Source organism: Microcaecilia unicolor, unplaced genomic scaffold (genome assembly GCF_901765095.1).
Source record: "Microcaecilia unicolor unplaced genomic scaffold, aMicUni1.1, whole genome shotgun sequence".
Classification (NCBI taxonomy): domain Eukaryota; kingdom Metazoa; phylum Chordata; class Amphibia; order Gymnophiona; family Siphonopidae; genus Microcaecilia; species Microcaecilia unicolor.
In genome coordinates, this window is record NW_021962870.1 from 69743 (window position 1) to 89616 (window position 19874).

Below are 19874 nucleotides of genomic sequence, written 5' to 3' on the forward strand. Positions count from 1 at the left end.
CATTTAAGCAAAGTTTGTTTGATTTGTGACGAGATGTTAAATACCTGATTGTTTTTGATTTCTGGTAAATTGCTTTCACTAGAAATGCAAGCACTTTTTAGTTTTAATGGAATAGGTGTGTGTTCTTTGAAAATTGCATAATTATTTCAGATATTTCCTATGAAAGGTTCTATATTATATGCCTTCTAAAACACTGTTTATTTGTGACGTTGTTTAAAATAACAAGTGCTGAAGTACACTTAGAGATTAACCCTTGCATAACATAACTACCTGGTAAATCCGAACTAAAGAAATTTAGGTTGCTATTATTTCAGAGCTATGTTCAGATAAGACTAGCTACAATTGCCACCTTCCTTTTTATTGAAAACCGTACCTCTGATAGCAGATAAAGTAATAACCTTCTCCTCTTTTCCTCTCCTGAAGTATTAATTCTATGAAGACTAATTACACCAGCATGAAGTTTTAATATAAAAACTTCAACTTACAGTTTTTGTCTGATGTATAGTCCTGTTTTCAGTCACCATTATATCCAATGCTTGCAGTGAGCAGTAAACTCAAATTTGACACAGGAAACACCGTTATTTCGTGATTTCCTTAGGACCGAATAACAGAGATTAACCCTTGTAGTTCTTATTTTCTCTTAAGTTCATTTTTACAAAAGCTTTGAACTCAGTATATGATACAGGAATTGATTACGTGTTTCAGATTTTTAATAACTAGATGGGTTTTTCTGTGGTCCTGTGTTATCCTTGCTACTCTTTGTTTAGAATTCAATTTACAATGTAGGCTTACAAGCTGTTCCATTTATCATACTGGTCTATATGAACATATCATACTGGTCAATTTATGCATTTATTGCATTAATAAAATTGTTATTATATCCTTGATTTTTGAATTTTACTAAAATGTTTTAAGAAATGCTCCTACTTGTCTCCTGTTTATAAATTGGTTCCTCCTCTGTATTTATAATATACTCTAAATTGTAAATTGATTCCTGGGAATATATAAGCTTATTTTTAGCTATCCCTCTGAATGTGAATCTTGATATGCTGTCATGATTTAGGGCCCAAATTGTGAAAGCATTGAAAGGATCAGTTTAAAATTTAATATAATTTTTATTTTCCAAATTGGCTCTGAGCTATTACAGAGGACTATAGGTTGTTGTCCTTCTCATTTGACCTATTTAAACCTTGTAAAGGTCACGTGAGGAGGCCTCATAGAAATATATAGTTTTTACATTTCTGATATTGGCTTTTCTCTATCTCTCTAAATATCATATTAAAGTCTGCATTTTCCTAGAGCAGACTCTGACCACAATGTTTCCTCAGACTCTGCTGACTTCCTGTGCTAGCAAAATCTAATCGACAGAGAAAAATTGTTTTCTACTTGTAACTTATGATTTTATATATTGAAACTATGCTCCACCTATTGGTGCCCCAAGGAACTAACAATGCATTCTTTGATTTTTTCTTTCTAATGGTCCTGTGCTGAGATTTGACCACTTGATATTACTTCTTATATTAGCTCTATTTATTAAGTCCTGTAGGTTGAGTGAAGACTGCTAATCCAATTCCTGACCTACCGCCTTTATTCCAGTTTGGTACTTCTGCTACAACTGACCTCTGACAAGAAAAAGAAGCGCTACCTTCTCCAATGAGAATTTTCTTTTGTCCAAATGATGTCATTAACTTAGACCTTCTTGGTTATGCTCTTAAATATTCTACTGTATTAAATATTTTTACAGGCTCATCTTTTCCAGAACATACATGTCACTTTACGTATGAGCTCTCTATTACAACAGACAGCGACCGTGATTCCAGAAGATACTTCCATCACCTGGACTAGTTATGAGTTTTAAATTCCTGCACATTAGACTTCTGCTCTGATTATGACTATTTCCTAAGCCACCCTTCTTTCTGAATCATCTAACTCGTAAGTCCTGCTGGCCTCCTGCAGCTGAGGGCTCAACCCTTGGTGAATGTTAGTCATTGCAGGTGAAGATTCCATACCTACTGGCCATAGATTGCAACGCATTATCCATGCCTTTTGCTTATTTTTGTTCACCATATTTTTGACCCTCCATACATCAATAACTCGAACAATCAATTTTTATTATTAGTTTTTTGTACTCTTTTCTTTTGTTCCATAAACTTTACCATTGTTATTGGATCATCTCTTCGTAATAATTACCAGTCTGTCTTGCACATTATGCAAGCCAGAAGTGGGGATATATTATGCAAATCCCAATTCCTAGTATTAAGAGGGTTGAAGTTGAAGCTCTGACCCCTACCAATCAGGAGATATAATTTCATATATACTATTGCACTGTTTTCTCCATGTTTACATTGTCTTTCATGTCTCTTGACATCTATATATTATTTTTGCTTATTCAGTTCACACTGATTATGCCCACCAAGATATAGCAATGTAACATTCAGGCATACAGTCATCTTGATGGACTGATTATGATGGTGCATGTCTAGAATAAAGACATGGAAAGATCCAAGTTTGTACACCACAAGTACGTCTTCAAGATCTATCCAGGCCCAAATGATGTTAGATCCCCCAAGGTTGTGGCAATAATCTTTACACCTTGCAAACTACTGGATCACAAGTCTTGGGTCCATGTGAAAGATATACGGGTTTACTCAGCCACAGAACCAGATGTTACCAGCCTAACCATCTCAAGACCAGCCACTTCCTTCAGCAGGCCAGCCTGAAAACCCAGATCTCCGTCCAGATTCTTCTGCGCTTCCACCGCCTCGATGAAAGAGAATTCAGAACTGATACTTAATTTGAGAATTACTGTTGCTGTTTATGGACATTATAGACTCATATTTTGTTTTATTTTCAGTGTAGCAGTAATCCTGTCTATATATTGAAAAGGTTTTATTTTTATTTTCCCATTATTTCCTTTATTGTTCTAATTGTTTTTCCAAGAGTTTCCCCGTTATTTCTGTTTATGTAATTTAAATTGAAGTTGATATTGCTCAGATACAAGGGTAACATCAAACCCTAATACTGGCTATGATATCATAATGTAGGTGTAAACCCTGTTAGTATCAACCAGTTATGCAATTGTTTAACTTTGGTGTAGGCTTACTTAAGCTGCATATCTTTCTGTAGGTTTGACTAAGCTCCAAGTGGGATAACGGATATATAAAATGCTTCCCATACTTCCAGATCATTATGCATATGTCAAGTTCCATGCATGTCCTTTGTTAATATGAATTTTCCTAGGATTGACCATTTTTGCTGTATGAGGCAACCTTATACTTGCTATCCACTTTTTAGTGCTCATGATTGGATGCCAATGATGAGTAATAGTAAGGTCCAGGAATTCCGACCTGTTTAAGGATTCTGAATACCTACAACCTAAAACAGCCTGCAATCTAAGTACTAACCATATAGTTGTTGAGCCACCATAACAATACTTAATCAAAACCACTATTCCTTCCGAGGACCACTGAGATAGATACATTAGATTATCTCTCCATGCGCTATGCAACAGATATAATAGACGTCATAGAAAGACCTGAAAGTATTTACTAGTATGATCCACCTGAAATTGCTATTACCCGCATACCTATACTTCATGGGATTTTGTAGATGAACTCATGGATTTGTCCCATTCATAAAACCTCTCTCATTACAGGTTTGAGTAAGTCTCAAGAGAGATGACATCAGGATTAAGGCCCAAGGGATTGGGTAATATAAAAGGAATTCCATATGCCCAAAAATATACCACCTAAGAATGAAGTTTTCTGTCTTGCATAATATCTGCTAGCAATCCATAAGAGCAAAACTCCCCCTCTCGTTTGATAGCTTGCCACCTTCTGGAATGGATGATGACGAGCTTGACGAGCTTTGTGTCACCCCTCCTCAGAGGGGGTGACAAGTGGGGAATGTATAATTATAGTACAGCAAGAGGCCCTCACTGGATGCCCACCGGAAGGGTGGAAGGCCAGATTTTAGGACTCAGGCTGTAAAAATACCAGCTAGGTTTAAAAATCTATGACTGGCTGAGCAAGGACTTGCTTTTCCTGCAAGTTAATATGTGTTCTAGCTTAAGACCTATCCACTGGAATAGTGGTGGGCCAAGCTACATAGCTTTAAACAGCTGAAAAGCACTAACTAGGCCTGATAACAAGATGATGGCCTTATAGCAGAGAGCCTGCAAGAGCAAGGACTGCTTGGTGAGTTCTAATGAAACCTGGTGCAACTTCCAAATTGAGTGTAACACACATGATGTAGAAGTTAAAGACAGAAATGATAAGAAGTTTGGTTCATAACACGGAGTCTGTCTTTAATAAGTTGGCACCCAGATCACAAGATGTTATGAAATTGATATATCTATATTTAGATATCTTCATAAGAACAAAGTGTTTACAAAAAAGGAAATTACACAATAGCCATGTTTGGATGTCCGTATCTAGGGAGATATTGACAAAAAGGGAAATTGCACAATAACTTGCAATAGTTAGAACGGAAAAGTGAGGGTACAGATGGACACCTGCCGGAAATGATTCAGAGGTTGGGCAATATTGAGAAAAAAAACAGGGTCTTGCCATTGACTTGTATTGAGATCTGCGCCTATAAAAGAGATGAGATTTTGGCAGATCATTGGAACGGTCCCGAACTCTTCTCGGAGGGCAGAAGCTCTGTGCAATTGAACCCAGAACCTGTCTGATGAATGTATCTGATTAAAGTCTGATTTGCAAATAAACTCTTCATTCCAAATGATGATTTGTGGGCTTCACTTAATGATGAAAGGCTGTAAGTATAAATGCTTTTGCTACATCAGGCTATCATTCGCTGCATTGTATAACCTGTAGTCTAAATCCCTTAGAGGCAATAACTCCTTGAGTACCCCAGTACTAGTGCTATTTAGAGATGGAGTCAGATTTAAGGTCACTCCAGCCTTCTTGGGGGGCTCGGGACCCCCCAATTCTCAACAATACGCCGGGCCCCCTCCCTACCCATCTTCAAATCATTGCTCAAAGCCCACCTCTTCAATGTCGCCTTCGGCACCTAATCACTACACCTCTTCTCAGGAAATCTTAACTACCCCAACTTGACATTTCATCCTTTAGATTGTAAGCTCTTCTGAGCAGGGACTGTCCTTATTTGTTAATTTGTACAGCGCTGCGTAACCCTAGTAGTGCTCTAGAAATGTTAAGTAGTAGTAGTAGTACTCTCGCCCTCCTGTAGTTTCCAACCCCTCCTCCTACCGCAGTCTCACTGCTTCTCATCCTTTGAAGCCCACTCCATCCGGCTATTCTACCCGCTCCCACTCAGAGTGGAAGTCATCTACCGCCCCCATGATAAATCCTTCTCTTCCTTCCTCACCGACTTTGATGCTTGGCTCTCTGTTTTTCTTGAACCCTCATCTCCGTCCCTCATTCTCGGAGACTTTAACATACAGACTGATGACCCATCCGACCCTCACGCTTCTAAGTTCCTCACCCTAACATCCTCCTTCAACCTCCAGCTGTGCTCTACCACCCCTACTCACCGTGACGGCCATTGTCTTGACCTCGTCCTCTCCACCTCCGGCTCACCCTCCAATTTCCAAGCTTCAGCTCTTCCTCTCTCCGATCACCACCTGATCACATTCACACTTCTTCACCCATCCATCCATCCCATCCATCATGTCCTCCGAGACTGTCGACAAATCTCCGCTTACAATGCCGCTCTCTCTCCTCTGCTCTGGACACCCTCGCACCATCCACCTCCCGACCCACAAAGCGTACTAATCCCCAGCCTTGGCTGACCCCTTGCATCCGTTACCTTCGCTCCTGCGCACGATCTGCGGAACGCCTCTGGAGGAAATCTCGTACTCATTCAGACTTCCTTCACTATAAATTCATGCTATCCTCCTTCCACTCCTCCCTATTCCTTGCAAAACAGGACTATTACACCCAATTGACCAATTCTCTCAGCTCCAACCCTCGTCGTCTCTTCGCCACCCTTAACTCTCTCCTCAAGGTGCCCCCCACTCCCACTCCCCCCTCACTCTCTCCTCAATCACTGGCTGATTACTTCCGCGACAAGGTGCAAAAGATCAACCTTGAGTTCACTACCAAGCCATCACCTCCTCTTCACCCATTAACCCTCTCCCTCAACCAACCAACCCAGGCCTACTTCTCCTCCTTTCCTGAGATCACCGAGGAGGAAACCTCCTGCCTTCTTTCCTCCTCGAAATGCACCACCTGTTCCTCTGATCCCATCCCCACCAACCTAATTAACACCATCGCCCATACTGTCAACCCCTCCATCTGTCGCATCCTTAACCTCTCTCTCTCCACTGCAACTGTCCCTGACACCTTCAAGCACACCATAGTCACACCTCTCTTCAAAAAACCATCACTTGACCTTACCTGCCCCTCCAACTATCACCCCATTTCCCTCCTACCCTTCCTCTCCCAAATACTTGAGCGCGCCGTTCACAGCCGCTGCCTCAATTTTCTCTCCTCTCATGCCATCCTCGATCCACTCCAATCCGGTTTTCGTCCTCTCCACTCGACAGAAACAGCACTCTCTAAAGTCTGCAATGACCTGCTCCTGGCCAAATCCAGAGGCCACTACTCCATCCTCATCCTCCTCGATCTTTCCGCCGCTTTTGACACTGTCAATCACGATTTATTTCTCGCCACACTGGCCTCATTTGGGTTCCAGGGCTCTGTCCTCTCCTGGTTCTCCTCCTATCTCTCCCACTGCACCTTCAGGGTACAATCTCATGGATCTTCCTCCACTCCCATCCTGCTATCTGTTGGAGTTCCCCAGGGATCTGTCCTTGGACCCCTTCTCTTCTCTATCTACACTTCTTCCCTGGGCTCACTGATCTCATCTCATGGCTTCCAGTATCATCTTTATGCTGATGACACCCAGCTCTATCTCTCCACACCAGACATCACCGCAGAGACCCAGGCCAAGGTATCGGCCTGCCTATCCGACATTGCTGCCTGGATGTCCAACCGCCACCTGAAGCTGAACATGTCCAAGACCGAGCTCCTCGTCTTTCCACCTAAACCCACTTCTCCTCTTCCTCCACTCTCTCAGTTGATAACACCCTCATCCTCCCCGTCTCATCTGCCCGCAACCTCGGAGTCATCTTCGACTCCTCCCTCTCCTTCTCTGCGCATATCCAGCAGACTGCCAAAACCTGTCGCTTCTTCCTCTTCAACATCAACAAAATTCGCCCTTTCCTCACTGAGCACACCACCCGAACTCTCGTCCACACTCTCATTACCTCTCGCCTCGACTACTGCAACTTACTCCTCACTGGCCTCCCACTCAGCCATCTATCCCCCCTTCAATCCGTTCAGAACTCTGCCGCACGTCTTATATTCCGCCAAAACCGTTATTCTCATATCACCCCTCTCCTCAGGTCACTTCACTGGCTTCCGATCAGATACCGCATGCAATTCAAGCTTCTCCTCCTTACTTACAAATGCACTCAGTCTGCTGCTCCTCACTTCCTCTGTACCCTCATCTCCCCCTACGTTCCTGCCCGTAACCTCCGCTCACATGACAAATCCCTCCTCTCAGTACCCTTCTCCACCACTGCCAACTCCAGGCTCCGCTCATTTTGCCTTGCCTCACCCTAGGCCTGGAACAATCTTCCTGAATCCCTACGCCAAGCCCCCTCCCTACCCATCTTCAAATCCTTGCTTAAAGCTCACCTCGTCAATGCTGCTTTCGGAACCTAACCTTTCGAACATATAGGCTGCCCCAATCTGTCTGACCTATCAGATTGACTGTACATTTGTCTTTTAGATTGTAAGCTCCTTGAGCAGGGACTGTCCTTCCATGTTAAATTGTACAGCGCTGCTTAACCCTAGTAGCGCTTTAGAAATGTTAAGTAGTAGTAGTAGATAGAATAATAAAAGCAACTAAAAGTTGACAATTTCAATATAGAATTGATAAATATTGAGACTCAAGTACAATGATAGTGAGTAAAATATGTTGAGTAATATTAGATAGGTAATCATTAATTATAGAGTGATCAACTAAGGATTTGATTATCCAAGAGATATGAAGTAATTAAGGGCCCTTTTTACCAAGCTGTGCAAAAGGGGCTTGCGCTGGTGTCGGCATGCATTTTTCATGGGTGCTGAGGCCCCCTTCTACCGCAGCAGAGAAGTCTCTCTTTCCTTCAGAAAATGGCCATGCAGCAAATAAAGCACTTGTTGCGTGGCCATTTCGGAGGGAGCCCTTGGGTGGCGGTAAGAGCTCCCACACCTACCCAGCGGTAACCGGGAAGCACCACGGGACTGCCCGATTACCACCAGGTACACTCCGGCATTATGAAAATAAATATTTTTCGTAGCGCCAGATATGACTGTGTGCTAGGGGTGGAAAGTACTGCCGGGCTGCTGTACCCTGGCGGTACTTCCCATATAGCTTACCGCCGTTTAGTAAAAAGGGCCCCAAGAGAGATAGAATATGACATAGAAAGATCAAACATTGTACAGTTCAAAATTAGTTCTTTGTTTTATTGAAGGATGGCAGCTACGAAATTAGTAAGCGGTCTTGAATGCAAAAATTATAGGGACAGGCTTATGAACCTCAACATGTGTACGCTGGAAGAGAGGAGGGAGAGAAGAGACATGATAGAAACGTTTAAATATCTCAAGGGCATTTATGTACAGGAAGAGAGCCTTTTTCAAATGAAGGAGAGCTCTGGAACGAGGGGGCATATGACAAAGTTGAGAGGGAATAGGCTTAGGAGTAACCTAAGGAAGTATTATTTCACAGAAAGGGTGGTGGAGGAGTGGGATGGCCTCCCGGTGAGGTGGTGGAGTCCAGGACTGTTCATGGGATAAGCATGTGGGATGCTTAGGAACAGGAAGAATTAGGGGTTACAGAGGTTGGGCAGACTGGATGGGTCATGTGGCCTTTATCTGCCGTCATGTTTCTATGTTTCTAACTGAAAAAATGTGTTTTCAGTAAGCTTTGAAATATCATGTAATCATTTGTGTATCTAATTTGTTTAGGGTTCCAAGAATTGGTGCCTTGATATGAGAAGCTGGTAGTATGAATTCTTTTGTAGATTACATTCTTGCATCTAGGAAAATGTAAGATGAGATATTCTCTGGATGATATAATGGCGTTACGTGGTGGTAATTCAATTAGATCATTCATTTAGGATAGTGGCATGCCGTGCAGATTTTGATGACTAAATACACACATAGCTTGAATGATATTCTATTCTTTATTGGCACCCAATGTAAATGATGAAGGAGAGGAGCAGCTTTGACAAAGTGAGATACGCAGATATGTTTTGAGTGGTTTGTAGTTGTTATGGGTTTTTTTTTTTTAAGAAAACCACATTTGATTCCTGCATAGATGGAATTACAATAGTCAAATTTTGTTAAAACAGGAGATTGAACTAAACTAAGGTATGAAAGACTGGTCTTGTGAAAAATTGTCTTAGCCTCCTTAGATTCCAGAACACGTTAAAAGTACTTGACATCACTTTAGAGACTTGATTTTCAAAGGATAGATATTGGTCAATTGTAATCTCATCTATCTATCTATCTATCTATCTATCTATCTATCTATCTATCTATCTATCTACTACTACTACTACTTAACATTTCTAGAGCGCTACTAGGGTTACGCAGTGCTGTACAATTTAACAAAGAGAGACAGTCCCTGCTCAAAGAGCTTACAATCTAATAGACAAGTGAACGGTCGGTCCGATAGGGGCAGTCAAATTGGGGCATTCTGGATTCACTGAACGGTAAGGGTTAGGTGCCGAACGCAGCATTGAAGAGGTGGGCTTTAAGCAAAGACTTGAAGACGGGCAGGGAGGGGGCTTGGCGTAAGGGCTCAGGAAGGTTGTTCCAAGCATAGGGTGAGGCGAGGCAGAATGAGCGGAGCCTGGAGTTGGCGGTGGTGGAGAAGGGTACTGAAAGGAGGGATTTGTCCAGTGAACGGAGGTTTCGGGCATGAACGTAAGGGGAGATGAGGGTAGAAAGGTAGTGAGAGGCAGCAGACTGAGTGCATTTGTAGGTAAGAAGGAGAAGCTTGAATTGAATGCGGTATCTGATCGGAAGCCAGTGAAGTGACCTGAGGAGAGGGGTGATGTTTTGCTTAAATGGCTTCGACTTGTTGGGAAGAATGGATGGCACATACAGTTCTTTTTCTGCGTCAGTTACTGTGCTACTGAGTTACTATTCACTCAATTCTCAACTATACAACTGAAAGACCTAGAGAAAGGCTTTTTAATCCTTTTGTTTAACCAGATTCAGTGTGGTACTCTGGGCTTCTACAATCTGTTTGCTTATATGTAATAAATAGTTGGAAACTAAGAAAGCAGCTCTTCTCATGGGGATTTTGATCTGGTTAAACTTGCTGACTAGTATTACAATAGCACAGGGCTTGGGATTACTGCTCCTCTACCTGTTTATACTGGACAAGGGAAGAAGAGTACATTATGACACCTCATGTGAGACAATCGAGAGAGAGAGTGCAGAACTGCCAAAGAATAAGAGATTGCCTCATGTACTCAGACTGTAAGCTCCTTGGGGAAGGAACTTATTGTACCTACATGCTAAAAATACTGTCAATCACATTAAACTTCATTGGGAAGTTGAGTTAATAATCTAAGAATGAATTTATTAATGGTCACTATGATGACCTCTGGATGTATAACTGGCTGTAGGAAATTATAAGTATTTTCAGATGCATTACCCATAACTATCATCTTTGAAAATACATGTGTAACTTGAACAGATGCATTTATGTCCAGATGTTAGATCTGATGTCTACTCTTTGGTACTTGGATATTTAAGTGAAATATTGAATGACTAAATTTTATCACCAAACTCATAGCTATTTTCCCTCCTCTTGCCTTATGCCAAACCACATCCCTTTTCCTGACGGATACATTTGGCCATGCTGCATATCCCATGTCAATACTTTTGAATATCAGTCTAAAGAATTCCTAGAGAAGAATGAGAAGCAGAACATCTGCGGTGGATTTCCCATGTTATATCTCTACCTGACACCCTCAGCTCAGACTGAGAGTCGGGGGTCTGGACACTGTAAGAGAACAGAGGATGATCCAGCTACTTACATGAATCTTGAGGATGTTGGAGAGGGAACACCTTCACCTCACAAAGTGTCAAATACTGCTTGCGATTTGGCAGGACCACGCTGACATAACGACCTTCCATCCCATTACAACAGAGCGTTGTGATGGAGCCCGCTCTGATATCAGTGATGTTGCCACATCTGGATATTTGGGAAGAAATCAAGATGACTGGTTTATTGAGAGATGGACCCCACCTAAAATATGGCCAGTCTTATCCTGTAGAGAGAAGAGAGAGGACTCAAAGACAGGATTAATAAGGGTTTATAACCATCCTTGCCATGATGAGATGGAAGAAACCTTGAAGGAAATGACAACAGCACCCTGAGGCCCCGTGACAGAGTTTGTCCTAGCCTCATGTTTGCTCTCTGCCCCCATTCCAGAAAAATAAAAAGCAGAAACTGAGGGCTCAATATTTAAAATGATTTAAATCAGCTGCCTGGGGCTAACTGAACATATCCAGTTAGCACTCAAGCTGAAACTGGCTATTTTGTGGGCATTCTGCGGTCAGAATCAGTACTAACCAGCCATAGTAACTACGTAAATAGGACCACATAAAAGTCATTCCTATATTTATTTATTTCACCGTAACCAGCTATGAGTTCACCACCGTCATATAGCCAGAAATTCAATGCCAGAACCCAGACATGGCTTGCACCAGCAGGGCCGTGCCTAGGGTCGTTGGCGCCCCCCTGCAGACTATCAGTTGGCGCCCCGCCCCCCCCATGTGTCATCTCCTTTCTCTCAATGCGCCCCTCCCCCCGCCGCTCGCTGAGCAGCTGAAGAGATAGATTCCCCGCTTCACTTACCTGGGTGTAGAGCTCGCAGGCGGACATGTCTATGTGCTGATGGGGAGGGAGGGAGGAGAGCCCAAGCGCTGTGCGCGGGAAGGCAGCAGCGCATGCGCATAGGCGCCGACGCACCAACGTGGTACGGTACGGTTTATTTTTTTAATTTTGAAATAGAACTCGACCGGCAGTGGCGCCCTTGAAGGCAGGCGCCCCCCTGCGGTGCTTACCCCGCTTACTGGGTTGGCATGGCCCTGTGCACCAGTTAGAAAAATGCTGTTTGCCATGAACTGAATATTGAGGCCCTACAGTTGTTCTCTTGGTCCCCTTGTATGTAGGTAATATTGATCCCTCAATCAGAAGAGTGCACTAAAATCCTCTCAACTAACCCTTCTATGCCACTTCAGACCTTCCAGTGCATTTCTCAAGAAGTTCTCGCCCAGCTTAGAAACTTCTCTGCAAATTAACTGATAGCCTCTTTACTATTCATTTTAATATGCTGTGTGCTGATGTCTACCATGTGAGATAACTTCGGTACTGAAACCCTTTCGGCATCATGTGCCGCTTGTTAATTGCAGCCTTCTGCCCACAGTAGCTTTCTGCATTGGTCTTAATCATATTTACAATCCACTGTGTTCACAAGTACACATGGGAATATGAAGACAATTCTTTGGGATTCCAAAACTGAGTCTAATCAAAATTAAGGCTAGGGCCATCACACAAATCGAAGGTATACAATAAGGGTTGTAGACTTTCTCTTAGCAGATTTAAGAGGGCAAAACATTGACCATGGATCTTTCAAATTTGAGACACCTAATCAGTGATCACCCCCAATTATTGTGTTCTCAAATGGTCAGATGTTTGGCTATCATCCTTCCTCAGTCAGAAAGTCACCACCTTCTCCTAATTCAACACAGGACACCGTCAGTCTTATTTTCGAAAGTGATGGGCGCCCATATTTCAACCAAATCGGTATAATCGAAAGCCGATTTTGGGCGTCTTCAACTGCACTCCATCATGGAAACAAACAAAGTTGATGGGAGGGTGTCGGAGGCATGGTGAAGGCGGGACTGGGGCATGTTTATCGGCCGAGAAGAGATGGGCGCCTTCGGCCAATAATCGAAAAAAAGGCATTTTACCGTGAATTTGGGTCCCTTTTTTTTGGACCCTTGTTTTCATGAACAAGTCCCCAAAAGTGCCCCAACTGCCCAGATGACCACCAGAGGGAATCGGGGATGACCTCCCTGGACTCCCCCAGTGGTCACTAACCCCCTCCCACCAAAAAAAATAGCTTTAAGAACTTTTTTTTCCAGTCTATATGCCAGCCTCAAATGTCATACCCAGCTCCATGACAGCAGTATGCAGGTCCCTGGAGCAGTTGTTAGTGGGTGCAGTGGACTTCACCCAGATGGACCCAGGCCCCCCACTACCTGTTACACTTGTGCTGGTAAATGGGAGCCCTCCAAACCGCCCCCAAAACCCACTGTACCTACATGTGGGTGCCCCCCTTCAGCCATAAGGGCTGTGGTAATGGTGTAGAGTTGTGGGCAGTGGGTCTTGGGGGGCTCAGCACCCAAAGGAAGGGAGCTATGGACTTGGGAGGTATTTTTTTTTTTTTACTTTTTACAAGTGCCTCCTAGGGTGCCCGGTTGGTGTCCTGGCATGTGATGGGGACCAGCGCACTACGAATCCTGGCCCCTCCCATGACCCAATGCCTTGGATTTGTTCGTTTTTGAGGTGGGCGCCTTCGGTTTCCATTATCGCTGAAAAACGATACCACCCAGCTCAAATCCGCACAAATGCGATGCATTTGCCCGGCACAAACCGTATTATCGAAAAAAAGATGGACGCCCATTTTTTTCGAAAATACAGTCTGTCCTGCCCCTTCACGTACCCATTCTCGGACATAGACGCCCATGGAGATGGGCGTTTGCATTCGATTATGCCCCTCTGTGTGTTCAACCAGGATTCAACTAAGGCACAGCATTGTGGAACGTTTCTGGTAACAAAGGCAGACAGAGCTGATAATGTTTGTACAGAGAAAGTAATCCATCTCAAGGTCTCAATACTAAGCCCTGGGATTGGTAACACGGAATGTGTGCCACATGCTATTTCCGGTGCTCGAAAATTATTTATATTTTTTTAGCATTGGTTATCGCCGGGTTAGCGTGTGAGCCCTTACCACATCCATTTAGGCTTGCTGTATGTTGGGGCCCAGCTTCTTGGCATCAGCTTCTGCAGTTGGATGCTGTCACCTTCTATCCTATGCTTTAATAAATTAAATAGAAAATCTATCTCCTTGACTAGACACAGTATAATTAAGTGGATAATCACAATCTTTATCTATCTTATGTCTATTCTTATACTGCTTCCCTATTAAGGAAGAACCCCAATTCTTCAGCATTTCATGTCATAGTATCACTCATGCCAAATTCTGGAGTTCAAGTCAGTACTCATCAACAGGTTCAGGCCCTATATACAAACACAGCCCTGTCAGAACAGAATCTTAGATTTATTTTGAAAGAAAATGGAAAAACTTTCTCTGAGCTTAGTTTTCTTTCTTAAATCCCTCTGCAGTCACCCAGCCACTTTTCACAGACATTCCCAATCCCAGCTCATCACTTTTCTCAAATCAAGAGGTTCGTCTGGATAAGGATATTCAAGCTTTACTGCTTTCTGTGACAGTCCATTTCGTAAACAAATTTAAAAATATTTATTTAGGAAATCTGTCCTGAATTGTAATAATTAGTTAGGTTGCTATCATTTAATTAAATTTAAAATACTAATGTTTATAATATTGACTATTTTTCTGTAACGAAGGATGCTATATTGGAGAAACAGGCCAGATGCTTAAGACAAGATTCAATCTGCACAGACATCACATGAAAATAGCCGGTGCCAGTCAGGCCCCCACCCCTGTGGGCCAACACTTCACATGACCAGAACACTGCACCAGTGATTTCACAGTAAGAATACTGAACGGTAATTTAAAACAATACAGGAGCGTAAGACCTTTGAAGTAAGAATGATTGAATATTTGACATCCAACAGACAGGACTTAATAAAGATCTGGGTTTTCTAACCCATTATAAACATAAAGCTGTATTTCTCTGTTTATCACCCTCCTCTCACCTACCAACACCCATCCTGTTAGAATATCAATGAAATGCTTTGATGTCCCCATGCATACCCCCCACCCTCTCACTCTGTCAGACTGTCAAAGTAATGCTTGATGTTTCTCTCATATATACTATCTGCTACCACATTTGCTTATTTTCCGATCTGAGGAAGAAGGGCAACCTTCGAAAGCTAATCAAGAAATGTATTAAGTTATGTCCAATAAAAAAGGTATCATCTTATTTTCTTTTCCATGTTTTATTTTGTTTGATTTCTATTGATAACCTTTAAGAGTAGACTAACACGGCTACCACACCTCTGTACTTTCTGGAAATTTCCAGCTTCTTTGTAAATATAATCCGCTTTGAACCAAGAGGTATATAGTGGAATATAAGTTATATTGTTATTGTTATTATTACACACTGGGCAGGAAAATAACATTTTAACACCCCCCCTCCCCCAGTTCTTTGTCACTAATGACTCTAAACCCTTTCTTTTAAATTTAATAATTATATTTATGGACACTGGGCCAGCTTTCAACTACATTAGACCCCAAACCCCCAAACCCACTCACTACTACTACTAATTACTACTACTTTTCATTTCTATAGCGCTACTAGACGTATGCAGCGCTGTACACTTGAACGTGAAGAGACAGTCCCTGCCTGACAGAGCTTACAATCTAATTAGGACAAACAGGACAAACAATAGATAAGGGAATATTAAAGTGAGGATGATAAAGTAAGGGTTCTGAACAAGTGAACAAGGGTTAGGAGTTAAAAGCAGCATCAAAAAGGTGGGCTTTTAGCTTAGATTTGAAGACGGCCAGAGATGGAGCTTGACGTACCGGCTCAGGAAGTCTATTCCAGGCATATGGTGCAGCAAGATAAAAGGAACAGAGTCTGGAGTTAGCACTGGAGGAGAAGAGTGCAGATAAGAGAGATGTACCCAGTGAACGGAGTTCCCGGGGAGGAATGTAGGGAGAGATGAGAGTGGAGAGGTACTGAGGAGCTGCAGAGGTGAATGCACTTATAGGTCAATAAGAGGAGTTTGAACTGTATGTGGAAACGGATAGGAAGCCAGTGAAGTGACTTGAGGAGAGGACTAATATGCTCAAAGCCCAACTCTTCAATGTCGCCTTCAGCACCTAACCACCATACCTCTATTCAGGAAATCTAGACTGCCCCAACTTGACATTTCGTCCTTTAGATTGTAAGCTCCATTGAGCAGGGACTGTCCTTCTTTGTTAAACTGTACAGCGCTGCGTAACCCTAGTAGCGCTCTAGAAATGTTAAGTAGTAGTAGCATAATGACACTGGTGGAATATTAGTCGTGCAGCAGAATTTTGAACAGATTGAAGAGGAGAGAGATGGCTAAGTGGGAAACCTTTGAGAAGCAAGTTTCAATAGTCTAAGCGAGAGGTGATAAGAGTGTGGATGTGGGTTCTGGTAGTGTGCTCAGAAAGGAAAGGGCGAATTTTGGTGATATTATAGAGAAAGAAACAACAGGTTTTAGCAGTCTGCTGAATATGTGCAGAGAAGGAAAGGGAGAAGTCGAAGATGACCCCAAGGTTATGAGCTGATGAGACAGGAAGGATGAGAGTGTTATCCACAGAAATAGAGAATTTCCAAGTTTTAAAACACATTTAAACATGCTTATATATTTTTTATCGAAATTTCCCATAAACCCACAAAGCCCATTGAGACGTCCCCTCAGACTAATAGCATCTCAGATGGTTCCATTTCTAAGTCTCATGTACCCATGTGGGGTGAAAGTAATCTGAGCACATTTTAAGTAGAAGAGGCGAGTTCTAATGTAGCACTTGAGAGTGCAACCACTGGAATCAACTCACACAGGATTGCTGTTGTCTGGACGGTCACCAATGCGTATCTCTGCATCCTTCAGTCGTTGCGAGCAACAGTCTTCCCGGTTCAGTACCACGATGGATGCAATTTTCCAGGAACGCCGTAGATCCAACCCGCCACCAGGACCCTGTAGCAAATTCAGTATGGGTACAGGAGCCTTTCCGGGAATCTTTGTTTAAATTCCCATCGATGGCTAATATTGCAGCAGCATCATACTTCGTTGAACTCTGATTCGCTATTCCCATTGGTGCTATGTTTGTATCTGGAACCCAAATCCAAATCTTAGCAAGATTTGCAGTGCAGGAAGGACCAAAATTGTAACACAGTACAATAATATCAGTTCATTTAGTATCTTTTGCCAATCATGAACTCAGCAATTCTAACTAAGAATGGGTGAGTCGGTGTGGCATTAAATCAAGAACTTGAGACAAAATGGAAAAACCTTGCCTGGCTCATTATTGCCTGTTCAAGAAGGCATACCACAAGGATACATCCTAACTACCAAACAACATAACTTAAGCCTGAACTAGATATAACCTAAATCTCTATACCCGACTACCCAAAGTCTACTCTACCACGAATGAACTTTAACATGATTGCCACTCTATCTTTAATTCTGAATATGAATTCTTTATATTAATTGTTTAACATAAAATGTCAATAATATTCTCTAATGCAATACCACTTGTATCTCTCACTCTGAAATAGTGATCGCCATGACGGAACAATGTAAGCCACATTGAACCTGCAAATAGGTGGGAAAATGTGGGATACAAATGCAACAAATAAATAAATATATCTACAATTTAAGATAACAAAAAAAGTTAACTTTAAAATAGTTCTAAATTGCATAACAATTTTCTTTATAATGGAAAGAGTCAAATAATTGCATATTTAGCTCAAGAAAATTTCCCTCCAATTCACAAGTAGTTCTAAAGGAGTACTGACCGCTTCAGTCTGAATTTTAACACCAGCTGATGTGACTTTTCATGGCCCAACACTCAGCACTGAGGAGGTATGACCTATCCAAATCAGGCAGGACTTATCCAAATCAGAAACACTTCAACCTGGATAAGTCCTAATGAATTTTGCCCCCAAATTCTTTACTATCTATACTGTGGGTAAGAGCAAATGTGACTCATTTCATACCAAACGCTGTCATATAGTTCAGGGGCATAGCCAGACAACAGATTTTGGGTGGGCCTAGGCAAGAAATGGGTGGGCACCAAGTGTTCTCCCCCCTCCCCCCCAACAACCACCCAAAAAATATCTCAGCTGGTAATGAAAACGCTTCTTTCCATCTTGGCAGTCTGCAGCAGGCATGCGCTGAAAACTGAGCACTGCGCAGGTGCAGTTATTGTGGACAGTAGCGTTTCATTACCATCAGGGGGAAATCTGAGCTGGCTGAGCTTGGGATCCCCACCAGCTACTGCTAAATGTGTGCTACTGTTAGGCGGGCCTGAGCCCAAAGTGGGTGGGCCCCGGCCCACCCAGGCCCACCTGTGGCTAAGCCAGTGATATAGTTGCAAAATGTCCCAAAAATTGTATGGATGAAAACTTCAAAACTACAGTATAATAATATAACTCAATCTACTACTACTACTACTTAACATTTCTAGAGCGCTACTAGGGTACGCAGCACTGTACAATTTAACAGAGAAGGACAGTCCCTGCTCAAAGGAGCTTACAATCTAAAGGACGAAATGTCAAGTTGGGGCAGTCTAGATTTTCTGAGTAGAGATGTTGTGATTAGGTGCCGAAGGCGACATTGAAGAGGTGGGCTTTGAGCAAGGATTTGAAGATGGGCAGGGAGGGGCCCTGGCGTAGGGCTCAGGGAGTTTGTTACAAGCATGGGGTGAGGCGAGGCAGAAAGGGCGGAGCCTGGAGTTGGCGGTGGTGGAGAAGGGTACTGAAAGGAGGGATTTGTCTTGAGAGCGGAGGTTACGGGTAGGAACGTAAGGGAGATGAGGGTAGAAAGGTAAGGAGGGGTTGCAGATCGAGTGCATTTGTAGGTTAGTAGGAGAAGCTTGAACTGTATGTGGTATCTGATCGGAAGCCAGTGAAGTGACTTGAGGAGGGGGTAATATGAGTATATCGGTCAAGGCGGAAGATAAGACGTGCAGCAGAATTCTGAACGGGACTGAAGGGGGGATAGATGGCTAAGTGGGAGGCCAGTGAGGAGTAGGTTGCAGTAGTCAAGGCGAGAGGTAATGAGAGAGTGGATGAGAGTTCGGGTGGTGTGCTCAGAGAGGAAGGGGGTGAATTTTGCTAATGTTATAGAGGAAGAAGCGACAGGTCTTGGCTATCTGCTGGATATGCACAGAGAAGGAGAGGGAGGAGTAGAAGATGACACCGAGGTTGCGGGCAGATGAGACGGGGACAATGAGGGTGCTATCAACTGAGATAGAGAGTGAAGGAGAGGAGAAAGTGGGCTTGGGTGGGAAGACAATAAGTTCGGTCTTGGCCATGTTCAGTTTCAGGTGGCGGTTGGACATCCAGGCAGCAATGTCGGATAAGCAGGCCGATACTTTGGCCTGGGTTTCCACAGTGATGTCTGGTATGGAGATAAAACTGGATGTCGCAGCATAAGATGATAGTGGAAACCATGAGATGAGATCAGGGAGCCCAGGGAAGAGGTTGTAGATTGAAAAAAGAAGGGGTCCAAGGACAGATCCCTGAGGAACTCCAACAGAGAGGCGGGATAGGGGTGGAGGAAGATCCATGAGAGTGTACTCTGAAGGTACGATGGGAGAGATAAGAGGAGAAACCAGGAGAGGACAGAGCCCTGGAACCCAAAAGAGGATAGTGTATCAAGAAGTAAGTTGTGATTGACAGTGTCAAAGCGGCGGATAGGTCGAGGAGGATGAGGATGGAGTAGTGACCTTCTGGATTTGGCGAGGACACAGGTCATTGCAGACTTTAGATAGTTGCCGTTTCTGTCGAGTGTAGGGGGCGAAAGCTGGATTGAAGTGGATCGAGGATGACATGAGAGGGAGAAAATCA

At 43.1% G+C, this 19874-nt stretch overlaps 2 protein-coding genes across 2 annotated transcripts in view; one reads left to right on the forward strand and one right to left on the reverse strand.

Moving 5' to 3' along the window:
* LOC115458582 overlaps positions 1-17364 on the reverse strand; it is a 59244-nt gene extending 41880 nt beyond the window's left edge. The window contains 4 exon segments of the mRNA XM_030188461.1: positions 11087-11244; positions 16859-16983; positions 16985-17133; positions 17352-17364. Of these exon segments, the coding sequence (XP_030044321.1) occupies positions 11087-11244; positions 16859-16983; positions 16985-17133; positions 17352-17364 (445 nt within the window).
* A 588-nt stretch (positions 17365-17952) lies between these two features.
* LOC115458583 overlaps positions 17953-19874 on the forward strand; it is an 80073-nt gene continuing 78151 nt past the window's right edge. Inside the window, exon 1 of the mRNA XM_030188462.1 lies at positions 17953-17992. Within this exon, the coding sequence (XP_030044322.1) occupies positions 17953-17992 (40 nt within the window). The remainder of the gene's footprint in view (positions 17993-19874) is intronic.